Genomic DNA, 26274 nt, shown 5'->3' on the forward strand with positions numbered 1-26274 from the left:
TGAGGTCAAAATTTCAATCAGTCATAGCCCGCCCCCTCAGCACAGCCCTCGTGGATGACTCAGCATCTGGCTTTAAATATAGTGATGTGGAGCTTTGATTATTCTCATTTGGGGCTTTAGCCCAAACCAAAACACTCAAAAAAAAGTATCATGTAGCAACAGCTTACATCTACCCAGACGTGTGCACATGTGCACCTACTTACAGGCATATATAGAGTTTTGTACCCTTAGACCTCTATATGATATAAAAGTGCAAATAAAAACACATGCACACTGATATTCTCATATGTACACATAATATCTACATATCTCTACATACATCTGCACACACATACATGTGTGTCTCCAAGGCTCATGCCACCTTCTCACCCAGAGGACATCATGCCTCTAGCAGATTTGAGCCACCAAATAATTTCACCACCCACTTCCCTGGTCAGCCCTCCCTCCAGGTCTCCACAGTGGCTCCTCTCTCCTCCACCCTGCAATCCCCTCATGCTCACAAAACTCATCTCCCTCACCAGGAAAACCAAAGCCACCATGTTTTCTGTGCCCGGAGCTGCAGCTGGTCCATAGGGTACCTTTGTGTGCCGGGTTAGGAAAGAGTGCCCCCACCACTACTACCACCAGAAACTTAACTGCCATTTCTTAAAAACTTGTCACGATGTACTTTTTTTTTTTTTTTTTTCAGAATAAGACCCATTAATGCCATCTGCTAGAAATGTGTCATAATCAGTATGTACTTTAATTATGTCTTTATTGTGACCGGCACACCCATTATATGGGGCATCCTTAATCAGTGCAAAACTTGCACAGTCCTGCCCATAATCACCTCTCTCCATATGGAAACACACAGGCACACAGGCACCTCCTATTCAGCCACTGTCTCCCCTAAGGGGCCACATTGGTCAGAAGGCTGCCCCCTGCCGAAACTGGTTTGGCTCAGTGGATAGAGCATCCGCCTGCGGACTGAAAGGTCCCGGGCTCGATTCCGGTCAAGGGCATGTACTTTGGATGCAGGCACATCCCCAATAGGGGGTGTGCAGGATACAGCTAATGGATGTTTCTCTCTCATCGATGTTTCCAGCTCTCTATCTCTCTCCCTTCCTCTCTGTAAAAAATCAATAAAATATAAAAAATAAAAAAAATAAAAAGAAGAAGAAGGCTGCCCCCTTCCCTTGGCATCTGTCTCCAAGGAGTGAGCAGTCTGGGCCCACCACCATGCTGAGGGGCAGGAAAGCTCTTTGTCACTTTCAGGTGGGCACATACGCAGGTGGGCAGGTAGATGTATGTGGGCGGGCGGTGTATTGACACCGTGAGAGCCTGGGAGGGGTGGGCCCCTGGGGAGTGGTCACCCACCTCCTCAGAACCAGCCAGCTTCCCAGCTGCCAGTGCCACTGCCTCCCCTTCTCTCCCTCTCCCTTCCTGACCCAGATTCCACATTCCAAAAATAGCTCTGGCAGGTGACTGGCAGGCTGGGTCGGCTCCAGCTGGGATGGTGGGGAAAGCAGCAGCTTGGCTGCCTGTACATGCCCCTTCCCAGTCAAAGAACCTGCCTGGGAGAGGCCACAGGTTCATCACCCCTCAGTCTGCCTCCTCTCTCTCTGCCTCTGAGAAAAAAAGAACAAAGAAAACTTCCCTCTACTCCTTCCCTTCTCTTCTTCTGCCCATCTTCCATTAGTGCTCATTCTCCCCTCCTCTCCCCCTGTCTCCATCCCTTTCTTCTAGCTTCCCCTCCCACCCCTCTTCCTACCATCTCAGCTTTCCGGTCTGTCTCTCCCAGCTCTGTTTCTCCCTGCACCCTCTGTCCCTTTCTTCCCTCATCACAGTTTCTGGCCCTCCTCTCCCACCAGCCTCCCTTTGTGTCTCTCCCATCCTACTGAATCACAAGGGAGGCTGTGACATCACCCCAAGTGTGGTCATGGTAGGCTGCTGGGTAGCACCCCTAGCTCCTGCCAACTGCACTTTCTGCCCATACACATGTGTACACACACACACACACATACAGTTACATACACTTACACACACACACACACACACAAACGGACGCACACTAGGGGTCACTCTCTGGCAGTGCTTGAGGCTGTAGACTGAGCTGTGTGTTCCTGCTCTGGGAACACCCTTGCTAAGGGGCTGTAAATTCTAGTTTTAGCTCTGCTGTGTCACTCTGGGCGGGCCCCAGCCCCTCCCTGAGCCTCAAATTCTCCATCTATATTGTGGAGCTTGTGTTTGGGAATCCTTGAATACCTCCTATCCAAGTCACAGAATGTTCTGTCCTCCCTTCTTTGTCTCTCGCCCTCCCCTCTCCCCCCTTCCACCCCCCCACCCCCCCTGACGTGTTGAACTCTCCCAGTTTCTTCTCTGATTCACTCCTCCTCCATAGACACAGGAAGGGAGGCTGACTACATTCCAAGAACAGTCAAACCTTCCGTCAGCCTTGTCCTCTAGTCCCATCCTAGGTCTAGCCCTCCACAATCTCTGTTTATTACACCACAGGCTCCTGTCAGACTGGACACTCCATCTGCCTGAGAGGAACCTCAAAGACCAACTTGTTCAGAGATGCAAAATAGACTTCAACTCATGTCATATCTGATCCCTGGAGCTCAGGACTGAGATTTAGTTAAGCAGAGAAGTGTGCTGCCATCGATTAGTGATGTCTGCCGTTGCCAGGATAGTTGCACATATCTGACATTCCAGATTTAACCCAGTTAACCTCTCTCTCTTTCTCTCTTTCTCTCACGCACACACACATTTGCTGATATTTTACAAAGAAACTGCAGCCTGGAAAAGGTGAATGTGAAGTCAAGGTCACCCAGTTAGTAGATCAAGCAGGTGTTTTCCACTGAATTGAGTTATTATCCTGTGGGGGAGCCACTCAGGTCCTGGTAAAGGAGATACAGAATGTCCACAGAGTTTCAGGGAGAATTATCTGGCAGCATGGGCAGGATGGACCAGATAAACACTAAGTGAATAGTACATGTGCAGCATAAGACAAGTATATTGTTATTTTCAAAGTCTTAGGACTGTGCCTGGCCCAATAACCCCCAGTTGCTTTTGTTATTAATATGCCTTTCAGCAAAAACCAGGACAGTGGTGTCTGAAACACTGTATCATCTCCAGTATGGTTCTTTTCTCCTTTTTATATTTTTCATCATAAAAATTATATTTTATTTACATAATTTCCTATGAATTAGATTTTTTACACTTGAGACTGAAAATTGAAACTGATTTTCCCACAAAATAACTGGATTATCACATTCTTAGTTCTTTCATGATATAGTAATATTAAATTATTTTAGAAAATGAAATGGCATGTTAAAGTAATTATTAGCACTTACAAATCAGTAAATTTATGAAAAATCCTATTATGAGCAAATATATAAAACACCAGTTGAAAGTGAAACTTGAGTGGACCATGCTAGAGAATATGAGACATTCTTTTCAATAGGTTTAATTTATATTCACACTGTGGTTAGCCCAACATGGTTATCACCATTAAAACAGATCCTTTAGCCCTGACCAGGTTGGCTCAGTGGATAGAGCTTTAGCCTGCAGACTCAAGAATCCCAGGTTCGATTCCGGTCAAGGGCCTATACCTTGGTTGTAGGCACATACCCAGTGGGGAGTGTGCAGGAGGCAGCTAATGTATGTTTCTAACTTTCTATTCCTCTCCTTTCCTCTCTGTAAAAAAATAAAGTTAAAAACAAAACAAAACAAAAAACAAAAAAACAGGTCCTTCAGCAACCAGAAATTTTATCTTTTTAAAAAATGTTTTTATTGATTTTTAGAGAAAGGGGAAGGAAGAGGGATAGAGAGATAGAAACATCTATGAGAAACATCATTGATCAACTGCCTCTTATATTCTGCACTGGCCAGGAATCAAATTGTGACCTCCTGATTCAACCACTGAGTACACTGGCTGAGCTGGGTTATCTTTTTTATTTTTTATTTTTCCTAGAATAAGCAGTCTATGAAATATTAAATAAGAATAGTCTGGAAGTCTTATAGAGGCCCAGTTTCAGTACAGTGGCACTTTTCCATTCCTCTCTTTATTTCATAAAGCACTTCATTTATCCACTTGGAAAAAATTTTTTATATATATCAACTTGAGTCAGAATCAATGTCCGGTTTGTGAATTTTCCAACCTGTCCATCTGTCCACTTGACAAAATACTCGGAGCAGGTTTCTTCTATTTGGATTTCCTGTCTTTCTGCCCTTTCCTCTTCTTTTTCTTGAAAATATCTGTGTCCTAGGCCAGTGGTTGGCAAACCACAGCTTGCGAGCCACATGCGGCTCTTTGGCCTCTTGAGTGTCCTAATGCCACTTCTTCAAAATAGACTCGCCCAGGCCAAAAACTGACTTCTGCACACGGGCCACGAAGTTTCAATTGCACTGTACGTGAGCACCTGCACGTGGTATTTTGTGGAAGAGCCACACTCAAAGGGCCAAAGAGCTGCATGTAGCTCGAGAGCCGTGGTTTGCTGACCACTGTCCTAGGCTATTCTCCTGTCTTCTTCCTTTGCTGCCTTTTTTTCTTTGGTCTGCTCCTACAAAACCTTGTAATTCACATAAATATATATATATATATATATATATATGTATATATGTATATATGTATATGTATGTATGTACATATATATATATATATATACACATATATATATATTATTGATTTTTTACAGAGAGGAAGAGAGGGATAGAGATTTAGAAACATCGATGAGAAACATCCCCACCAGGGATGTGCCTGCAACCAAGGTACATGTCCTTGACCTGAATCGAACCTGGGGCTGTTACTTGTGTACCTCCAACTGAACCGTTTCTAAGTTAAATTATTGTATAACCACATCTTTCTTTCTCCTTTTTCCCCACCCCCAGAAGCATTTCTTTTTTCTTCTTTTTTTCAGAGAGGAAGGGAGAGAGAAAAAAATGATGAGAATCATCCATGTGCTGCCTCCTGCACACCCTCTACTGGGGATTGAACCTGCTACTTAGGCATGTCCTGATTCATGGGTAGATGCCCAACCACCAAGCCACGCGGTCCAGGCCTGTGTGCTCTTTTTAATCCAGCTTCTGTTTTGTTATTTCTGCTGTGGAATTCCACCACTGCTGCTCGTTCTTCAGGGAAGAGTTGATGCAGCAGCACCTGTGGGGCCTGTGGTCCTGCTAGGGCACCAGTGCGGGTCACAGCCAGCGCACACTGCCCTGCTCTCTGAGCTCCTGGAGGGAGCTTGAAGCGCTCTTCCTCTGGTCTCTCACAGGAGAACCGGGAGGGGGCAGGCTCTGCCCCTGACGCCATTGAAGTCCCCACATCTCTCTTCTTGTCACCCCTTTTCTTCCTGATCCTTTTCTGTTCTGCTTCATCTTCTGTGTCTCCAAAGTTGTAGAGGTTCTGGAGCACAGCACCCAGAGGCGTGTGAGAAGGGGGAAGCGAGGAGGACCCCAGACCCTGCTTCTGAGCCTTTGTGGGGTCTGACTCTGTGGGACAACGCAAAGCCTGCCGGGGTGCCCTTCTTTTCTCTGGTTTATTTTTGGAACAGAAATGCACAGAGACGGGAAGGAACTTGCCTAGGTCACCCAGCAAGGCAGGGTGGGAAGCAGGAGCTGGGTCTGTGGACCTGGTGTAAGTGCGGCCTGGGGGATGAGACCCGCAGAGAAACCTCTCTGGACCAGGACTGTGGGAGGGGCGCTGGCGGGGGAGAAGGCACTGAGGCCCTGAGGCTAGAAGAGGGATGAAGGGCTTAGGCAGTACCTGCTGCACTTGCCCTGCAGGGCACCGTGGGGTACAGGTTTTATGACGTCAAGCAGAAAACGAAGGCTCAGGGAGGTTGAACGGACGTTCAAGGTCACACAACCTTCCAGAGGCTGAGCAGGGACTTAAACCCAACCGGGAGGGTGCGGGGTGGGGACAGCACAATGAGGGTGGAGCAGCGGGGACAACCATAAACACTCAGGACGTAGAGTCCGTTGTACTGGAGGTCGCATTTGACCCTACAGGGGTGAAAAGACCACCTCGGGCGCTTGCTCTGAGCCTCGGTTTCCCCCCAGGGGTGCCGAGGTGTCGCTGCGGTCAGGTGCGAACGCTCCCCGCCAGCCGCACGCACAGAGCATGCGCCTCGTTCCAGCTGGAACCGGTTAGGCCGGCAGCGTGAGGGGCGGAGCCCCCTCCCACGCCCAGGCCTGCGCGTGCCGACGTGGGCGCGCTCCCTCGCTCGGTGGGTCTGCGCGGGCGGGTTCGAGCGCCCCGCGCGCTTGCGCACCGGCCGAGCCGCGCGTGCGCGCGAGGGGCCCCGTGCCCAGCCAGCCGCGCGCGCCCCCGTCCGGCCCGCGACGCGCGCGCGGCTGACGCGGAGGGCGGGGAGAGGCGGGGCCGGCGCTGGGCTTTAACCCGGAGGCCCCGCCCCTCGGGCGTACAAAACCGGAGCCTCGGGCCGGGCCGCGTGAGGGAGGAGGGTGAGTGCCCGCCGCTGGCCGCCGCTGTCGCCAGCCGGTCCGTCACTCCGTCCGTCTGTCCGGTCCACGTCGTCGCCGCCGCCTCCTCAGCCCGGACGCCCGGGGCCCGCCCGGAGCCGCCCGGAGCAGCCGCGGCCCCGCGAGGAGACGGGCGCCGCCCCCGCCCGGTCCTGCCCCCGCCCTCCTCCCCGTCTGTCTGTCCGTCAGTCCGTCCGTCAGTGCACCCGCCCGCTCGCGCTTCCGTCCTTGTGTTCGGCCGGACCTCGGGCCGTCTCCCCGCTCCGCCCGCTTTGTCTCTCCCCGGCCGCTGTCTCTTTGTCTCTGCCCCGCGCTGCCTCAGCCCCTCCTTCGCTCCCCACACTCGGTCCCCTCGACGCGTCCCTCTCGGCCCTCAGAGCCTCCTTTCCTGAGCTCCTCCATTCTTCAGGACCCCCCTTCCCTCCCAGAGCGCCCCACATCTTCGGGTGCGTCTCCTTTAGAACCACCTCCACACCCCAGGGCTCCCCGCACATCCTTTGGGGGCCTTCCTCCATCTGCACCCCAGACCCCTGGGGTCTTGCCTCCTCTTAGCCCTCATTCCCTCAGGACTTTTCCTTTTTCTGGTGTCCCCCCTATACACTGGGATCTCCGAGATCCTTTGGGGTCACTCCTTGGAAACCCTCCCCCCCAAAAAAAAAGCAAAAAAAAAAAAAAAACCTCCCCGGCTTTAGCACCCCTCCCTACCTTCCCGTGGTTTGTCCCCTGTCACTGATTCTCCTTGTTCTCTTTCAGCCCTCTGCTCTCCCCCACACACACATTTATCTGGGTGGGGATCCCCTGCTTGGCTCTCCCTGCCTCTCTGTCCCCACATCTGTCTCCTTGCTCTCACCATTCAGTGTCTCTTGTGCTGAAGGCCCCCTTTTGAACCTGCTCCTTTGCCCAGAGCTCTTGGCCCCCCATCTCCTCTCCTCCCTGCTCCTGTCTCTCCCTCTCCCCTTTTCTGTCTCTGCCGGTCTCTGGGTCTCTGACCCCCCATCCGGCCCTCATGGCTTTGTGTCTGGAGTTCTTGAAGCAATGTGAGTGGTGGGGTGTCTGGGTCGGGCGGAGTCTGCCTGCAGGCTGGCCGTGGCTGAGGCTCCTTGGGGCTGGCGCTGGGGCGAGGGCTGGCACTAGGGCTGGACTCTGGGGGCCTCCCTAGAAGGGGGCGAGGAGGGGCCAGGCCAGCTGATGGAGCTGGGAGAGGGTGGCCTTCCTGCTCTGAGGCTTCTGCTTTAGTTGCTTGAGTGTGTGGAGGGTGTCATGAGCTGGGTGTCCCTCCCTGCCTGCTTGGCCCTGCATGGCCTGGCACTTTGTGATCGCTTGTGGGCAGGCCCGGGCTATTTTGGAGCCGGCAGGATGTGATATCACTTGGGCGTTTATTTAGACCCGGCTGGGGGTGGGGGCTGCATTCTTGCCAGCTTGAGTAATGAAATTGTGCAGGGGGGTGCGGCCTCCTAGGCAGCTGGGCCGTGGGATTTGGTGCTAGTACTTTGCAGGCCACCACACTGGGCAGGTGAGCAAGGGTCTGTGCTGCGCCTGTCTGAGCCTCTCTGAGGGTGAGGGTAGAGAGGAGTTGTTCGTCATCTGACCATCCTATAGAATTGGGTTTGGTGGTCTAACACCTCTGGAGCCTTGGTTCTGCCAGCTTCAAGCTGTGTGACCTTGAGTGAGACCCTCAACCTCTCTAAGCCTCAGTTTCCCCATCTGTTTGAAGAGAATAACCGTGCCAGCCTCACAACGTTGTCTTGATGATCAAGTGAAACATCTGTAGACGTGCTTTGTGAACTCTCACCCTCTTTAAACTGAGCTCCACAGAGGGAAAGCAGCCTGTCTGGACTGCATAGCTATTTTATGATGTTGCTGGAACAGGGATCAGGGCCCAGGAATCCCCATCCAGAGTTCTTTACCCTCCACTCCATTACTACCTGATTATTCAGGAATACACCTGCCCCTGTGATAGGGCAGGAGGTACGCCATTCCTTATTTATGCCCCGATCCTGGTTATTCTTTGTCAGTTTGTAAAGATAGGCAGGTATGCCCAGCTGGATGTTTGTGCTGGGAGACAGTTGGATTTTCCATGGTCTGTCCCATTGTTATTTAAGGGATTTTTTTCCTTGTTTGGCCAGCGGCATTTGGGAATTGTCACTTGTGGTTGTAAGCCCTAGCTGCTTTTCCTGCTAGGAAAATGGAGTGATGGAACAAAGTCCCCAGCTGAGAAAGGGTCCATATTCAGCCGGCGTCTGCTGTCAGGGAGCCTAGGATGTCCCAGAACTTTGGAGGAGATGAGAACAGCAACTGTAGCCCCTTTATCTCATAGAAAAGGCCCCGAAAGACCAGGGACCCACAGATGGTCAAGCCTGACTCCTGGGTACTGTTCCATGGCATTGTCTCTGAGGCGGTCACTATCAGGCTGGTGTCACCTGCCCACTGGCATATAATGACAATTTCTTACTCCCATTGACCTTTTACTATAGGCCTATGCTTGGCACACTACACAGACTACTTGCAGTGGGGAGAAGAAGGGGCTTGGTTCCCGTCTAGAAGTGAGGGATCAGGGTTCTAGTCCCACATCTCACCCATTCTCAGGGAGGCATCTTTCCCTTGGGCTTCAGCTTCCTTATCTGTAAAATGGAATCATAATCCTTGTCCTAAAACTGGTTCTGAAGTCATGGAATCCCTAAAAAAAATTCTGTGAGGCAGAATGCCAAGGTTCTATTCCTGCCTCTGATACAGTGTGACTTCAAACAGGAGTCCTCTATGTATTTTTTCTTCTGAAAAAATGAGGGAGTTGGGCCTGTTCTCTTAGGTGCTTTCAGCTCTGACATTTGAGGATCCTAAGGTAATTCAAAGGTCACCTATTTGTATCTACATCTCATCTTACCTGTTAAAAGTGGCTTGATCACAGAATAAGAGGGAGGATAGATTGAACGCTGTCAGATGTGTGCTGATGATGTGCTGTGGGGTTTTGTAGGAGAGAAGCAAAGGAAGAGAAAGGAGTCCAGGAGAAGGCAGTTCTGGAGCTGGGCCTCTATACCAGGCAGGTTCTGCCTTTTAAACAAGCATATCTCAGAGATATTGCAGTCCACCACAATAAAGCGGGTTATCTTTTTGCTGTTGGAGGATCTTGCCTTCAATTTGTAAAAACACATCTGTGAAGTGCAATAAAATGAGATATACCTGTACACAATTTCCCAGAGGGTAGGAAATAGTGTGGGTTTTAGAGCCACAAACACCTGGTTTTAATCAGTCTCTATCACTTACTGCCTATGTAATCTTGGTCAAGTTACTTTCTTTGAGTTTCAGTATCCGCATCAGGACTCAACCATATTTACAAAGTAGGATTATAGTGGGGGTTAAGTGAGAGTGTTATATAAAAAACACCCAGTACATAGAAGGCACTTAATAAATGTCAACTTTCACCTCCCAATAATATCTGGATCACTTTTTTGTGAGTGTGGTCAAGAAAGATGCCCAGCCTCTCCCCACACTCCCTTTGGTTGGGGTTCCTGTAAAAGGAAAGCACCTTCTGGCTGTTTTTAATAAATGATAGGAGTAATCCTCTAATCTCTCACTTGCTATGTGAGGCATTGTGTAATCTGCCAGGCTCTTTTCTGACCATTGTTCCTCACATCAGTCCTAGGAGGAAGTCGGAAGTGAAAGGAGTTCTCTATTTCACAAATGAATAAAGGGCCCAGAGAAGAACAGGTAGCTTCTCAGGGTACCTGGCGTGGCTTTGTTGGGGCAGGCTAGCTCAGACTGGACTTGGCCCACAGCTTTGCTCCAAATTGATTGCTTCTGCCTGATAGCCTACCCTCTCAGGCCACCTTCTCTGGTCTGGCATCTGTTCTGCAAGAAGGATTTGCTTGACATTTCCCCAGCCTCTGAGCTCATCTCAGATTTAAATGGGACTAACTGGAGGCTGGATGGGGGACTGAGTCACCACCTTCCCTGGTTTTCTCATTCTGAGCAGCAAGTAACCAGACACACCCAGAGGGCCACTGAGTGAGTGAGACCTACTGGTTGTAGACAACACACGGGACAGACTTTCTTCCCTGAGCTCCTACTATGGTGGCTCCATATGTTTTTCTTTACTCCCCAGAGATCTGGAAGCACAAGCCACATGGAGCAGTTGTTGGCTTGGCCTTTCCTGCTCCCAGCCTTTATTTATGATTACCCTTTCTCTGTGGTGCTCTCCCCTTTGAGGCCCACAGTGTCAAATGCACCTCCTCCAGGAAGTCTGCTGACTCTGGGTCAGACTGAATCAGTCCCGGGTTCATACTTGCTGAAAGTATGATCTTGGCGGGTCACTGTACCTCTCTGGGCTTCAGTTTCCTCACATGTAAAATTTAGATTCCTCATCTTTATAAAATTCAGATTCCTAAGTTCCATTCCCAAAGATTCTTATTTGGCAGGCCTGGGGCAGGAATCAGGTTTTTAAACCAACCTTCTGGAAGAGTCCGATGCTGAGAATCTGTGGGCTACCATGCTATAGTTTGGGAAAAGCTGAACTGAGAGTTTCCTGTGTTTGTATCACAGTTGGGTTTGTCCCTACTGTGTGACCTTAGATTGATCAACTTTTGTACCTTTCTTCCCTGTCAATTTGGGATAGAAATACCTAGCTCACAAGTTGCTGTGAGGATGAGAACTCATGCAGTAAAAGCCCTTCAAAAAATGGGAACTTGTCTGCTACACTGCTGTTCACTGGGTGTCAGGGTCTGTGCTAAGCAGTTTATGGCATTATCTTACTACATTATTGCAGCAATCCTATGATATGGGTACCAATGTTATCCTCATTTTACAGGTGAGGAACCTGGCCCTTCATTATCATCTTTGTTTTGGGCAGGATTGGTTGTTCTACAACCAAGTTACCGTTCCGCTGCTTAACCCTGGCAGCAGACACTCAGGCCTAGCCAGGGTGAAGTCTCTGGAATTGAACACCTGGGAAAAAATGCAACTAAATTGTCAGCAGGAATTTAGTGAGGTTGATGAAGTGTGCAGTATGAGTACCTCTCAGGTTCCAGGTTTTCCAGTCCTGGCTGTGATTGCCTCTTTTCCCTTTACCTGTGTTGGAATTAGCTGGCTCCTCACCAACCACTTCCTGGGAACCAAGGCTACCTTAGAGACAAATAAAATCCATATTCTAGAATTAAAGATGATTGTTTCTTGTTCACAATAATGAAGCAGGGAGGTGACAGATAAGGACGTGCCTAGGGTCCCAGATCAAGACGATACTAAGGCCAGGCAAGAGCTATAGCCCTGCCTCTCCACCCAGGTCTCCCTCATTTCTGTAAATCACTGGTCCAGTGGAATTGAGCACTGGGGTGTGGTTTGGCTAGTGAACAGTTTACTTTTGGGACAAGAGCAAGAGAAGTGATCCCAGCCCTGGCCAGTGTGGCTCAGTTGGTTGAACATCATCCCATGCACTTAAAGGTTGTCAGTTCCATTCCTGGTATGCAGGAGAAGGTATGCAAGAGGCAGCCAATTGATGTTTCTCTCTTTCCCTCTCCCTTCGTAGCTCTCTAAAATCAATAAAAGCATTTTTATTTTTATTTTTATTTTTTAAGAGAAAGATAAGTGATCCCAGGTGGTCAGAGGTAAACTTGACTCAGTCTGGAACTAAACTGGGTTTGGAAACCTTTTCTATCAGGGGCCTCCTCTCCCAGCCCTGGACCAGTCTCTTTGGGGATGGGAAAGAACAGATGCCCTCTGCCCTTGGGAACTAACTTATAATCTGACAAGAGAGACAAGACTACAATTACAAGAGACTGTGTGACAGTCTATATAATTAAGTGTCTGGTAAAGAAAAGCATTGTCTGAGAAGGAAGAAGTGAGTGTGAGCCAGAGGAAACGAACAGGGCTAGATTCTAAGAGACTGACATTCTGGAGAATGGCTTGTACAAAGTTAGAGGTACAGATGCTGGAAGGTAAACAGTGAGTAGATTAGTTCTGCTGACGCATCATGGCTCTGGATAAAAAATCTGGGTGAGACCAGGAGGTTGTAGGCAATGTTGAGCTTCAGCTGGAAAGCAGAAGCTTTGGAGAGCCATAGAAGGTTTTAGAGCAGGGATGGTACAATGGGACGATTTTCTTCAAGATGAATCAGGCTGGAATTAGAGTGAAGCTTTGCAGGCATCCAGATGACAGAAGAGGATGAGGCTGTGGTGGAACCCTTGGGAGTGGGAAGAGCCAGTTAGGATAGCAGAGGATGTGCTCCGCCCTGAGGAAAGCTCAGCTGGGGGCCTAATGGGCTAATGGGCTAAATGGAAAGATACTGGGTGTTGCTGCTTTGGGCCAGGAAATAACAGTCTAAGCACATTGCTTGTACACCTACTCTATGCCAGGGCCTCCGGATGTTCTCATGAAATCCATACAATAAGCCTGAGGCAGGTGAACTTCCACCTGTTTTACAGATAAGGAGAATGAGGCTCAGACCCAAGGCTGACTGCCTGCAAACCCTGACTCTTCCCACAGTTCACCTTTGCTTCTTGGAAAGGAAACTACTATCCTTAGGATCCTAGGAATCTAAGCCTTCTTGCCTCTTGATTTGGGGGTATGCAAATATGTCCCCTAAGTCCATAAACTATCCTTTCTAAAGATCCAGAAGCTTGGGGCTGGGTGCCAACTTAGAATTTCTTCAAGGTAGGAGAGTCAGGGAAGTGAAGGGCCTTTATATCAGCAATATTTCTCACCAGGCATCCTCTGTAGTTGGGCCTCATATGTGGCTGGTCCAACAGTGGGCAAGTCTATGACTGGACTCATTGGGATTCTTAACTAGCCCCAACCAGCGAGGGTGTTTCCTGCCCAGCCAGAGGAATCTGTCACCAACAAAGGTAGGAAAGGACTTGTCCAGGTGCCCCTCAGGACAAGAGAACAAGATGATGGAACCCAGTTCCCATTTCCTAGGCTGCAGCCAGTGATATCCATTGGGCAGAGAAGGGGAAGGGGACTGGTACATACTGAGTGGCTACCACAGGAGGTAGCAATGACTGGTCCGTTGTGCAGCTAGAACATTAAAGATGGCCAGTCATTCTCTGTGTGCCCCCTAAGCTGGGCCTCATACTCGGGCAATGAGGCAGAGCATCACATAGTCATAGCCTCCATGCTCGCCTCACCGCACTCCTCCCTGCCTCCAGTAAACCCCCAGATCCATATGCCAGTCTTCTTTGGCTGATACTCTCTAAGCCCAGCAGTGTTCAGGGTATAATTGTAACTGTACCCCTGTTTCTCATCCCAAAATCTGGACAAAGGTTTTGATTAGGGATTTTTGTGTTCCTTTGGAATAGACCCAGTCTGAGAAATATCAGTCAGACATTATAACAGTGGACTAGAGCAACATGTGCTATCCCTTTCATTTGATAAATTTTACTATTTGCCAAATGCTTTCTCATAAACTTGATCATTTTCCTGTATATTCATTTTTTTGTTTTCAGAACATTGATTGTGGATATTTAATATTTGTTTAGCTTATTTGCAGACACCTTTATCTACCTTATTCCGGTAGATCCTTATACAACCCTAGAAGATCATTACTATTCTATCATCCTCATTTTCCAGAGTGACTTGACCAAGGTCACTCTGGGATTCATTGGCTGAACTACTCCTTTATTCAGCTAATATTTGTTACGTGCCTGCAGTGTACTAGGTGATGAGCTGGTCCGGGAGATACAGTGGCAAGCAGAGCTGTCTTAGAGACTTAATTTCTGACTTCCCAGAGTCCATAGTATCACAGAGGCCTAGCCAGGATCCACCCCAGTGCTCCTGAGCTCGCCACCCTGGCTTCCTCCCACTGCAGACCTCTGTACTTTGGGTCTGTGGCTTAGATCTAGACTGTTGTAAGCAGGTCTCTGCAAACTGAACTTCAAAAGTGACAAAAGAAGTCTTCAATAATGACTTAATTATTAACAAGAAGGTGAGGAAGGGCATTTCAACAAAAGGCCATCTGCTCTTTCTCCCCCAAGGGAAGTTGCCCAAGGTCTGCTATACCTAAGATCCTGGCCTGAATTTTCCACAGCCTCCAAATATTTGATTACAGTGTTCACAGGTGTGGAGCCCTGTGGCCATGTGCTGAGCTGGGGACCCTCCCTGCTTACTTTAATATTAAATGAGTTAATAGAGGCAGATTCTATATCAGGTAGTACAGAGGACTCTAGCCCAGCCCCCTCACTTCCCAAGAGTAGGAATCAAGAGTAGGAGAGGCCCAGCCGGGTGTAGCTCAGCAGTCGGGCCTCCACCTAGGAACCAAGAGGTCACCAGTTTGATTCCTGGTCAGGGCACATGCCTGGGTTGCAGGCTCAATCCCCAGTAAAGGGCGTGCAGGAGGCACGGATCAATGATTTCCTCTCTGAAACCAATAAGAAAAAAAATATTTAAAAAGTAGGAGTGGAAGGGACTTAATCAGTATCACACACTGAGGGATATTCCTTACCTTTCATCCATCTTATTAGCCTATCTTTCCCCAGTCCTTCAAGTAGAAACCCTTTCCTCTCAGCTGTACCTGTTCCACGTTCGAAGCCCTTTACAAATCCTTCCCATGCCTTAAAGTCAAGTTTTTCCTAAGTTTTCCCTGACATTTCTTCCATGCCCAGAACCCTACAGTGTTAGTCTGTGAGGGTGGGAGACTGGGGGTGGGGGTGGGGGCAGGGACATACTCAGAGAGGCTGACCACCAATTCTACAAGGCTGAGCCAGTAGTCTTTGAGGAGATGTCAAAATCCAGGGGCCTGGGTTCTGGCCCTAGGGAGTCTGATGATTGAGACCTAGAGGAAGGCTTCTCTGGGTTCATTTTGCTGGAGTTATTTTTGTGTATAAAAATTATATTTTTAGTCTGACCAGTATGGCTCAGTGGTTGAGTGTCGACCTATGGTAATTCTCTGTGGACACACAGGGCCATGGTCCATGACTGTGTGACAGTCCATCTGTGGATAGGCCACTAGTTATTCAGTCCTCTACTTAGGTTCATTTAGGTTGTCCTTGTTGCTATGAGCAGTGCTCCAGCAAGCACCCTTCCCCCCATGTCTATGTGTGTGCGTGCATACTTGTGGGAGCCATTCCTGCAAGTGAAATTGTTTGGAGGAGTCTGTGCACCTCAAATTTTGTTAGATATTTTCTGATTGCCTTCTTTTGCATTCTGAAAACATATATTTAAAAGTACCTTGCCTCTACCCCTGGATTCAAATTCATTTTCTTGGTTAAGAATCACTATTCTTACCCAGCCCAGAGAGGGGAAGGGGGGTGGCTAGTGTCACTCAGCAATCCTCAGCCACTGAGGTGTCCCAAGTAAGATGCAGATGGGAAGAAGTGAGGAATGAAAGGAAGAAATGGGCTGAAAGGGCGGCAGGGTGATCCAGGATTGGGGGAAGGGGACTCTGTTCCCAGTACCTTGGGACCTGTTTGTGACTTGGTCTCCCGGGAGGGGTGTCCCCCCTCCCATGCTGCATCCTCCTTCCTGAAGTTCTCTGGTTTGTGCTGCACCTGCTTGGCAACAGCCGGGCTACGAGCTCTTTCATACAGCAAATATTTACTGAGTTCCTGAATCCCGAGGCTGGCTTGGCCGCAGTTTCCCTGCCATTCTCAGGTCACCAGGCTAGGAGGACTTGGTAAACCAGCCATTAGTAAAACACCATAAAACAGATTACAGTGATCTTAACTAAACACTGTGCCAGGCACATAGGGTTAGCAGAGTCTGAAGTTAGGACCAGTCCTGGGTGGGCTGCTGTCAGTCTTAGCAGGTGGCTTGGTCAGCCCTCAGGCTGAAATTTTTGGGCAGCTGTTGGTGTCTCCTCTTGCTGTGCCAAGATAGAGTCAGGCTGATGCCTACAGGCTTCCTGAATTTACTCTTCCTCGTGTTGCTGGGACTCGTGGTCTGTTAGGATAAAAGATGTTCAGATGACAAGTGAGAGAGGTAGTCAGGGAGGGTCTCCACACTGCAGCCAGAGTTTTGCCTCCTCCAAGCCACCAAAAAGTTCCTTTGGGATCCCCCATGGGTCATTTTGACAGTTCCTTTTCAGTCCTTAGTGGTGGCAGGAATGAGAAAGGGGAAGTTCTATAATTTGTCAAATTTACAATGACATTTAAAATCGCCAGCCTATCAATGGGCAAACAGACCTAGAGTTGAGGGCCTCCTCCCAAATTTCCCTTCTTGGAATTAAAAGCCAGGTGTTCAGGGTCTTAACTCTCAGCATCTTTCCCATGTTGTCCCAATCTTTAGTTTCACTTTGGGGTTAACAACCAAAGTGAAAGAAAAAGGCAAAGCAGGAAGCAGCTGCTTCAGACCCAGCCCAGCCCTGGGCGGGCACCAGGATTCCCAGGCCAAGCTAGTCTCGCTAGTAGGGGGCAAGCCTCTTCCCCACCTTTGACTCCTACCCTCATTCTGGAGCCCTGGATGGGGTGGGAGCGAGGTGGAGCTTCAAGGGAGAGGCCCCGGGCTGCAGCCAGGCAGTGGCATTCTGACCTGGCCCAGTGCTGTCTGGGAGACAGCCAGTCCGACGGGTTCCTGGTGAAGTCAGCTTCACAGCAGGGGTGTGGCCTCAGGTGGGAAGCTACTGCCTTTTAAACTCCCGTCCTTCTGGGGCAGGGCTGAGCTGTAGCTGGGCCTGTGTTGATCTGGGAAAGAAATCCTGGCCTTCTGAATCCAGCTTTCACAGGACAGTTCCACTCTCCATGAAGGTAAGAACTGGTGCCCTGCTTTACCATGAGGACTTTAAAACTTTCCGTCTCTGTGGGCACTTGCCTCAACCCTTTGTGGTTTTCTCTTAAGGATCCAGATAGCTTGAAAGTCTTTTGCCCTTTCTAGCCCCAGTCTTGGAAAACACAGGGAAAGCAGGAGCCATGGCTTCCTGCTGTGCTGATAGGTGCCCTCAGGCAAGACCCTTTCCAGCTCTAGACCTCAGATCCCCCATGGTCTCTTGGAGAAGGGAGTTCTTTCTAGCTCTGCTGTTCAGTAGAATTGATTTGGTCCTTGGAAGCTAGTGAGAGTATCATAGACCTGGTTTACTAGTAGTTGACTTGTTATCTAACAAGCTGAGGTCTTAAGTTCCTGTTTCTCTGTGCTTTTTCTAAGGCAATTCTCAGACTTGCCAAAGTAGATATGGTATCAATGTTGTTGCTTCAACAAGTATGATTTTTATGAACTTCTTTTCTCTTCTCCACAATCACAAGGTCCCCAAACACAGAGCCAAATTGGTTCAAGTCCACTCCCTGAGGGCACATGCTTGAGCACACAGTGGGTAATCTGGAAGTTGTTGTTGAATGACTGTATTAATGATTCAAAGCTGGCATCTAGTATATATAAAAAGCTATTGTAGGTGGCATCACGACCGTATGGGCGACCAGTCACCATGAAGGGCATGGAGCACCTCCCGGTCCCCCCCTCGAGCCACTCACCATGAGGGAGGGCTGGGGGCAGGGTGGGACTGGGGACCATTGAGCAGCAGTGGTGGGCTGCTTCTCAGGGTGGCTGTGAGCTTAGCGGAGCAATCACCCAGGCAGCAGTGAATTTCTCGAAGCAGATGCGGGGCGGGGGAGTTTGGCGGAGCAGGGGTAGTTTCTCGGAGCATCAGCAGCAAGCTTTACGTGGCAGCAGCAAGCCTCATGGAGCAGTCAAGGGGCCATGAGCATCGCAGAGCGTCCCAGGGCGGAGCTTCACGTAGCGTTGCAGGGCAGCAGAGGCCATGCGACAGAGGCCAGGCTAGGCCTAGGGACCCTAACCAGGTGCGATTTCGTGCGCGCTGGTCCTCTAATTTATTTATAAAGCCCAAGGATCTACAGTTGAGACAGCACAGCGAGGATAAGCCCATACCCCAAAGGCCGTGCTGTAGTAAAGAGAAGAGCTCTAGAGTCATACTGCGGGGGTTTCAGACCTAGAGCTGTGAGACCTTGGGCAAGTTGCTTAACCTCTCTGGGTCTCAGTTGATGGAGATGATAGTATTACCTGACATTTGTCTCAGCATGCAGACAAGAGAGAGAATGTGTGTAAAGCACTGAGCACAGTACCAACTGCTATTATTGATATCCACAGGAGAAAGAATAATTGCAATAACTGAAGACTGTCCATGTTCCGAACCTGTAAAGATGTAGGTGGGCTGGGTGCGGTGTCTGGAGGGGAGTTGGTCATTTGATGGCTGTTTGCTGAGTGCGGGACTCTGATTTCAAATATGGAATGAATCTAGGTAGGCTTTAGAGAGGAGGCGACCTTCAGAACCTCAAAATCTGGGTAGGCTCCAGGTGGACGGAGATTTTGAGAGAGAGGCACTCTGGGTAAGGTAAAGGAGGGTGCTCAGGATGGGGGGGGGGGGGGGTGTGGCAGGAGTTGGCTGTCCAGAGGCCAGGATAGCTGAGATCAAACTATAGAGGCCTGCCCAGGCAGTTAGAGTCAGCCAGGCACTCAGAGCTGGGGTTTTTCTCTTCAGGGTCATCACTAGGCCAGTTTCCTGCTGGGGCCTTGAGGAGCCCATTGTTGAGTATGTTGGGCATAGGTTTGATAGTCCAGCCTCTTCTGGAACTTCTTGTCTTCCCCAGCTTCCCACGCGTCATGATGCTGCTCAGGGGTGTGGTAGCCGTGCAGGCCGGGGTAGAGTAGGAGGAGTGGGGCTTGTCTGACAGCACCTATAAAGGCAGGGCCACTGCTACTGCTGCCCCAGCATGTTCCTCAAAGGGGCAGGTGAAGCAGTGTGTGGGAGCAGTCCTGAGGAAGAGGATTTGGTTCATCCCAGTCAGCTCCTCCCTCCTCACTACCTCACCTCCACTTCCAACAATCAGCCATTCACGTGCTCAGAGTGCCAAGTGCTGAGACAGGGAGAGAGTAGGGAACAAGATAGACTTTCTTCCTGAAGCTTCCATCCAGCTTGGAATCCCTATGCAAGCAGGTAACAGAATACTATCAAATTGAGATAAGATCCCTGTAGGAAACAAATAGGTGCTGAGAGGGACTATTCAGAAAGGATAGGGAAGGCATCTCAGGGAAGGTGAAGCAGAGAGCAGGAAAGAGGCAGTCAGGGCATGCTGGGAACAGGATTCAGGACCCTGATGTGGAAAGTGGTATATTGAAGGAATTAGGAGAGGTACTGGTACATCTGGAGCAGTCTGCAAGGTCAGGCAAGACCTAGTTAGAATTGAGGCAAACAGCTTTACTCACCCTATAGGAGCCAAAGGAATTAAGAGATGTGATCATGAAAGTGCTACAAGTGATTTTGTTTTAAAATTAACGCCAGCTGAAACCGGTTTGGCTCAGTGGTAGAGCGTCAGTCCTGTGTTCGATTCCGGTCAAGGGCATGTTCCTTGGTTGTGGGCACATCCCCGGTGGGGGGTGTACAAGAGGCAGCTGGTCGATGTTTCTCTCTCATCGACGTTTCTGGCTCTCTTTCTCTCTCCCTTCCTCTCTGTAAAAAATCAATAAAATATATTTAAATAAATTAATTAAATAAATAAATAAATAAAATTTAATTAACACCAAAACTCCCAAACACTTCTTACTGGTTTTCATAGTGATCATAAGTCAGCACTCCCAATTTATTGTTAACTTCCTTTCACATTCTACCTCGCCCTGTTGCCTCTGTTGCTGAGAGAGGCAGGTTGCAGTTTTATCACTATTGCTGTTCTTAGAGATAATGTAGCAGAGAGGCGATGTGACTTGTCCAAAGTCAGCTTAATCAAGAGTTACAATCCTAGTTCATTGTTTTTTTTCTATTCCACAATACTGCCTCTGTGTAAGAAAGCCAAAGGAGCCCTCACCGGTTGCTCAGTGGTAAGAGCATCAGCCCTCAAAGGGGCAGGTGAAGCAGTGTGTGGGAGCAGTCCTGAGGAAGAGGATTTGGGTTCAATTCCAGTCAAGGACACATACCTTTGTTGCAGGCTCAATGCCCAGCTCCAGTTGGGATGTGTGCAGGAGGCAACCAGTCAATGTGTCTTTCCCACATTCATGTTTCTTTCTCTGTCTCTCCCCCTAACCTTCTACTCTCTCATAAAGTCACTGGAAAAAAAATATCCTTAGTTGAGGATTAACAAATAAATAAATAAAAGGAAGAAAGAAAGCCAAAGGAGACTTTCCTATTTCTTTTTAGCAACTTTGCCATTCCAAAATTATTACAGTTTAAAGGTTTGGGTATAGAATGATAAAATAGTAATTGCACTGGGGCAGAGGGATTAAAATGACTTTTTTTTGTTTTCTATAATATACAATATATTACAATCAATTATTTTCTTAAGTTTTAATATTTTTATCTCCACACAACTATCATCTAGCTTCTTTCCAATGTTCTGTGATAGTGACACATTTATCACTGCCCTTGTAGACCTCCAGTCCTTTTTATTTTCTGTTTGAATTCGTTCTTTTTCTTTTACTTCTGTTACCTGAATCTTAGGAAAGAGATTGTAGGCAGGTTATAAATTAGTCCCTGCTCACAAATATATTTAACTCAAATCAATTTAATATATATTTGTTTGTTTGTTTGTGTTTTTGTTTTCCCCAGAGATGAAGGAGGAAGGGGGAGAGAGAGAGAGAAACATCAGTGATGAGAGAGAAGCACTGATTGGCTGCCTTCTCCATGCCCCCTACTGGGGATGAGCTTGAAATCTGGGCATGTGCCCTGACTGGAATCAAACTGACCTTCTGGTTCATAGGTCAATGCTCAACTCCTGAGCCAGGCTGGCCGGGCTCAAATAAATTTTTTTAAATTAATACTTAGAGTAGTTTTAGATATTTTATTTTATGAATTTTGGGTTTGGGTGAAAAAAAATCAAAGCAGTATGGTAACGGGCTCATTTTGTAGGAACTCTTCAGTAGAGTCCTCAGCCCATTTTTTTTTTAATTGTGGTAAAATGCACATAACAAATTACTACCATTTTAACTCTTTTTCAGTATACAGTTCAGTGGCATTGATTACACTGACATTACTTTACAACTCACCACAATCCACCTCCAGAATTCTTTTTATCTTGCAAAACTGAAACTCTACTCATTGAACAACTCTGTTTTTCTCTTCCCTGCCCGTGGGGCAACCACTGTTCTACTTTCTGTCTATATGAATTTGAGTACTCTAGGTACCTCATCCACTAGCCTATTTTAAGGAGGTATATTAGAAGGGGGAGTAGCCTGGCCGGTGTGGCTCAGTGGTTGGATGTCGACCTATAAGCCAGGAGGTCATGGTTCAATTTTTGATTAGGGCACATTCCAGGCTCAGTTCCCAGTAGGGATTGTGTAGGAGACAGCTGATCAGTGATTCTCTCTCATCATTGATGTTTCAATGATTCTCTCTCATCATTGATGTTTCTATCTCTCTCCCTCTCTCTTCCTCTCTGAATCAGTAAAAATATATTTTTTTAAAAGGGGGTGGTGAGTAGGTAGATATATCTGAATAATTAACTCTTTCAGTGATGATCAGTTCTCCAAGTTAATGTACACTGCAAATCTAAGCTTTATGTGACAGATTCCCAGAGTTGTTAAAAGACATGTCCTGGGAAGGCTTTCTAGGTCTCAAAGCCCAAGGGTGGCTTTGCATGGAGCTTGATCACAGCCCCCTGTGGAAGTGGAGTAATGGAATGGGGAGGACTGTGGACTTAATCATAGGACCTAGGCATAATTCTTAGCACTTACTTGCTGTGGGGCCAAGTCCCTCCATCCCTCTCAGCCTCAGCTTCCTCCTCTGAGAAATGGGACAATATTTCCTGTCATGTGTACATCCCAAAATCAGTAAGACAGATAATGAACTTCCTTTACAGTCTTGAGAATCCTAGCACAGTGTTCAAATGCAGTTAAATGCAAGGAAAATGGGGCTCCTAGTCCCCATTTCACAGAAGTATTAGAGACTTGGAAGTGCCTTGCCCAAGGTCATTTAGCACTTGTGGTAAAATCGGTTGAAACCCAGCCTCTCAGTCTACAAATTGCAGCTATTGGGTTCCTTGTTGGTTGGTATTTCTAAGGACAGTATACTATGAAACAGATGGTCGCTTTCCCACGTTACTAGATTTAAAATATTGCTCAAGAAGCTCTGATGTTAGTGGGCCTGCAAGAGAGGACTAGGGGTAAAGGTTTTGGTGGGGGATCTTAAGGATAGTGATTCTGTATTCCAGGTATAGAGAACTAAAACATTTCTTTGGTGACCATCTTGCCCAGGGATAAAAGATACCTTGCACTTGGCAGTTACTTCCAATATTAGGCCCACAGCAGATAGCACCAATCACAACTCCCTCCCTGAGCCTGAACACGGCATCAGGACCATTCTTAACATAGGCACAACCAGTCAACCAGAAGTAGCACACCCTGTGGGACCTGTGCCATCCCTAGCCTTGTACTAGTACAATCCCCAGGGAGAGAGAGAAATATCAATGATGGCCAAAACCGGTTTGGCTCAGTGGATAGAGCGTCGGCCTGCAGACTGAAGGGTTCCAGGTTCGATTCTGGTCAAGGGCATTTACCTTGGTTGCGGGCGCAACCCCTGTGGGGGGAGGGGGAGGTGCAGGAGGCAGCTGATCGATGTTTCTCTCATCGATGTTTCTAGCTCTCTATCCTTCTCCCTTCCTCTATGTAAAAAATAAATAAAATAGATTTTTTTTTTAAAAAAGAAAAGAAATATCAATGATGAGAATCATTGATCGTCTGCCTCCAACACGCCCCTCCCACTGGCACAACCTAGACATGTGCCCTTGACCAGAATCGAACCTGGGACCCTTCAGTCCATATGCCTAACTCTTATCCACTGAGTAAAACTAGCTAGGGCCAATCCCCAGTTTTTACAGATGGGTGGCTGCCTGTGAGGGGAAGGGACTGTTTGAGGGTGATGTCACAGGTCTCTTTGTGAGAGGGGAAGAGATTGTCAGAATAGCCCAAAGCCTGGGGAGGTGATTAGTATGCTTGCAAAAACATTGGCAGAACTGCCCTCAGAGAGGTAGAAGTTGTCAAGGTAATGCCCTCTTTCATCAGGTGCCCTTTAGATGCTGGAGATCTTAGTGAAAGTGCATTGTAGCCAGATTCCTCCAGCAGAAAGGAGAGACCAGACTTCTCTTTCACAGTGGTTTCTAAACTTTGTAGGAAGGTGTGTGTTGGTCTTGCTTGTCAGTAAGCTTGTATTTTTATTTCTTGTGAGACTAGATGCTGTGAAAGTTGAATTCTGGATATTGAAACCTGTGGGGGTTGCTCTCACTTAGCAAATAGAACATGACTTGCTCTGTGATGCTGAGCAAATTCCTCAGTCTCAGACTGTTTCCTCAATAGCACAAGAGGAGATGGTGAAAACATCTTGTGGGGGTCAAATGCAAGACTCGGGCATAAGGATCTTGGACAGCAATTGGGCTACTGTAGTAGCCACCAATTCCCGAGCAAACACTAACATCAATAGCTGTGACTATTAGCTACTAATATGTTCATTGATTTTTTAAAACTTTCTTGAGGGAGGGAAAAAGAAACATAGATGTGAGAGGGAAACATAGATCAGTTGTCTTCTGTATGCACCCTGATGGGTGATCAAACCCTCAACCTAGTATGTTCCTTGACTGGGAATCAAACCCGCAACATTTTGGTGTAAAGAGAGTTAGGGGGTGTAAGAGAGAAGCCTGTACTCATGACTTGTCCCAGCACCTGTCTTCTGCTTGCCAAGTTGCTTCTTACAGACTTCTCTACTTGCTGCATTCTTAGGGTATTCCAGGTGAAAAGCCCTGCAGGATTGTAGGGGCAAAGTCAAAGATAGGGTCCTATCTCATGTCAGCAGGCATTTGTCTGGGCACCTCTTCTAGGCCAGTATGGAAACCATGTGGATCCTTTCTTCTTAAAAGGGAGAGAAGCCTGCCTTAGCCGGTTTTGCTCAGTGGATAGAGTGCTGGCCTGTGGACTGAAGGATCCCAGGTTCAATTCCAGTCAAGGCATGTATTTCAGTTGCAGGCTCCTGGCCCTGGTTGGAGGCATGCAGGGGGTAACCAATCACTGTGTTTCTCTCACATTGATGTTCTTTTCTATCTCTCCCTCTCCCTTCCATTCTTTCTAAAAATCAATTGGAAAAATATCCTTGGGTGAGGATTAAAATATAATAATAAATAAAAAGGGAGAGGCCTGTAGAACAGTGTGATGGCAAGAGCCTGTGGTACATCTAAACATGGGGTGCTGACCCAATGAGGGGAACCAAGGTAGGGGCCAGTCAGGAAAGACTTTTAAAAAAATTTTAATATATTTTTATTGATTCCAGAGAGGAAGGAAGAGGGAGAGATAGAAACATCAATGATGAGAGATAATCATTGATCGGCTGCCTCCTGCATGTCCCCTACTGGGGATTGAGCCTTCAACCCGGGCATGTGCCCTGACTGGAATTGAACTCTGACCTCCTGGTTCATATGTTGATGCTCAACCACTGAGCCTTGCTAGCTGGGCAGGAAAGGTGCTTTTTTTTTTCTTTTTCTTTTTAATATATTTTATTGATTTTTTTACAGAGAAGAAGGGAGAGGAATAGAGTTAGAAACATCGATTAGCTGTCTCCTGCACACACCGTACTAGGTATGTGCCTGCAACCAAGGTATATGCCCTTGACTGGAATTGAACCTAGGACCCTTCAGTCTGCAGGCTGACACTCTATCCACTGAGACAAACCCGTCAGGGCGAAAGGCTTTTTTTGAAAGAGTAATGCTGGACCTGAGACCGAAGGAGGAGGCAGAATTAGGGAGGCAATAAAGGCAGAGAGCAGCCAGTGCAAAAGCCTGGAAGCTGAGATCCTGGTGTGTTGGCATGAAGAGGGTAGTGGAGAGAAGTTACAGGGATGCCTAGCAAGACAGGCATGTCAGTAGTCAACACCCTAAAATATTAGAATTGTGATGCAAGAATGGCATGGAGGGGTGGACAGCTATGGGTCCCCGGCCAGTCCCTTAGAGGGATATGGTCCCTCACTTCTTCCCCAGCCGGGACCCCAGTCTCTGGTCTGTGGGGTCTCTTTAGGGCTGGGATTGGGCAGTTGCTCTGTGGGCCCTTTGCTAAGGAGATGTGTGGGCCTCTCAAGTGATTGTAATCACATTTCCTCACCTGCCAAGGCCTTTTCCACCTGCTTATCCAAGTGATTCCCAGCAGTTCTAGGACAATGCACAGGGCAAGCTAGTATTCACATTTTATAGATGAGAGAGATTGAGGCCCAGGAACCTACCTAAGGCATACAACGAGTGAGTACAGGATCTAATGCTTATGCTCAAGGACTCCTGACTTAGTGGCCATGCCTGTAAGTCAGCAGCAGGTATTGGGGGGAAGCAAGTATCAGCTGAGCACATATTCTGAGGATTGATTTATCATCTCAGGTGGGGGGCTCTGGGCTGCCAGACTTCCCAGAGAAAGGTGATTAAGCCTTACTGTGCTGTCTGAGGGTCTGGTGTTACTCCTCATATCATTTCCCGTGTAGCTAGGCTGCGTGAACAATTTTCTCTGTCTTTTCTGCCTGTCGATAATTCTTTGGAGGAAAAAAAGAAAAAGAAAAAAAAGCTCGAATCATGAATGTCACATACACAAAAATGACGTCTGATGTTACATCCAGAACTGGGTGTGAAGTAGGAGGGCAGAGAAAGAACAAACATTTCAGGCCTGGAAGAAGTCTTAAAGATCACACCCATGGATGTTTTGTTTGAGTCCATCTCTGGCTTCTCCATCATGCTTGTGTCTAGCCTCATCTCCTAGGCAGCTCTGCTTCTTAGAAAGTGCCTTCTCAGCCGAAACCGGTTTGGCTCAGTGGATAGAGCGTCGGACTGAGGGGTCCTGGGTTCGATTCCGGTCAGGGGCATGTACCTTGGTTGCGGGCACATTCCCAGTAGTGGGTGTGCAGGAGGCGGCTGATCGATGTTTCTCTCTCTTCAA

General features: G+C 48.1%; 1 protein-coding gene across 7 annotated transcripts in view; it reads left to right on the forward strand.

Annotated features, from left to right (window-relative positions):
* The window catches only part of DLGAP4 (DLG associated protein 4), a 178360-nt gene that overhangs the window by 123901 nt on the left and 28185 nt on the right, over positions 1-26274 (forward strand). For 2 of the 7 annotated variants that reach the window (XM_084888643.1, XM_084888642.1), the window contains exon 1: positions 6471-7502. The exons of 2 other annotated variants lie outside the window; for them this stretch is intronic. In XM_084888643.1, coding sequence (XP_084744769.1) covers positions 7472-7502 — 31 coding nt within the window. In that variant the 5' untranslated portion in view covers positions 6471-7471. Of the gene's footprint in view, positions 1-6297; positions 7503-16137; positions 17130-26274 lie in introns of those variants that run through there. 3 more of the 7 variants (XM_084888644.1, XM_084888645.1, XM_084888646.1) reach the window with 3 other exon arrangements.

This window comes from Pipistrellus hanaki (assembly GCF_964339955.1).
Source record: "Pipistrellus hanaki genome assembly, chromosome: 6".
Classification (NCBI taxonomy): Eukaryota; Metazoa; Chordata; class Mammalia; order Chiroptera; family Vespertilionidae; genus Pipistrellus; species Pipistrellus hanaki.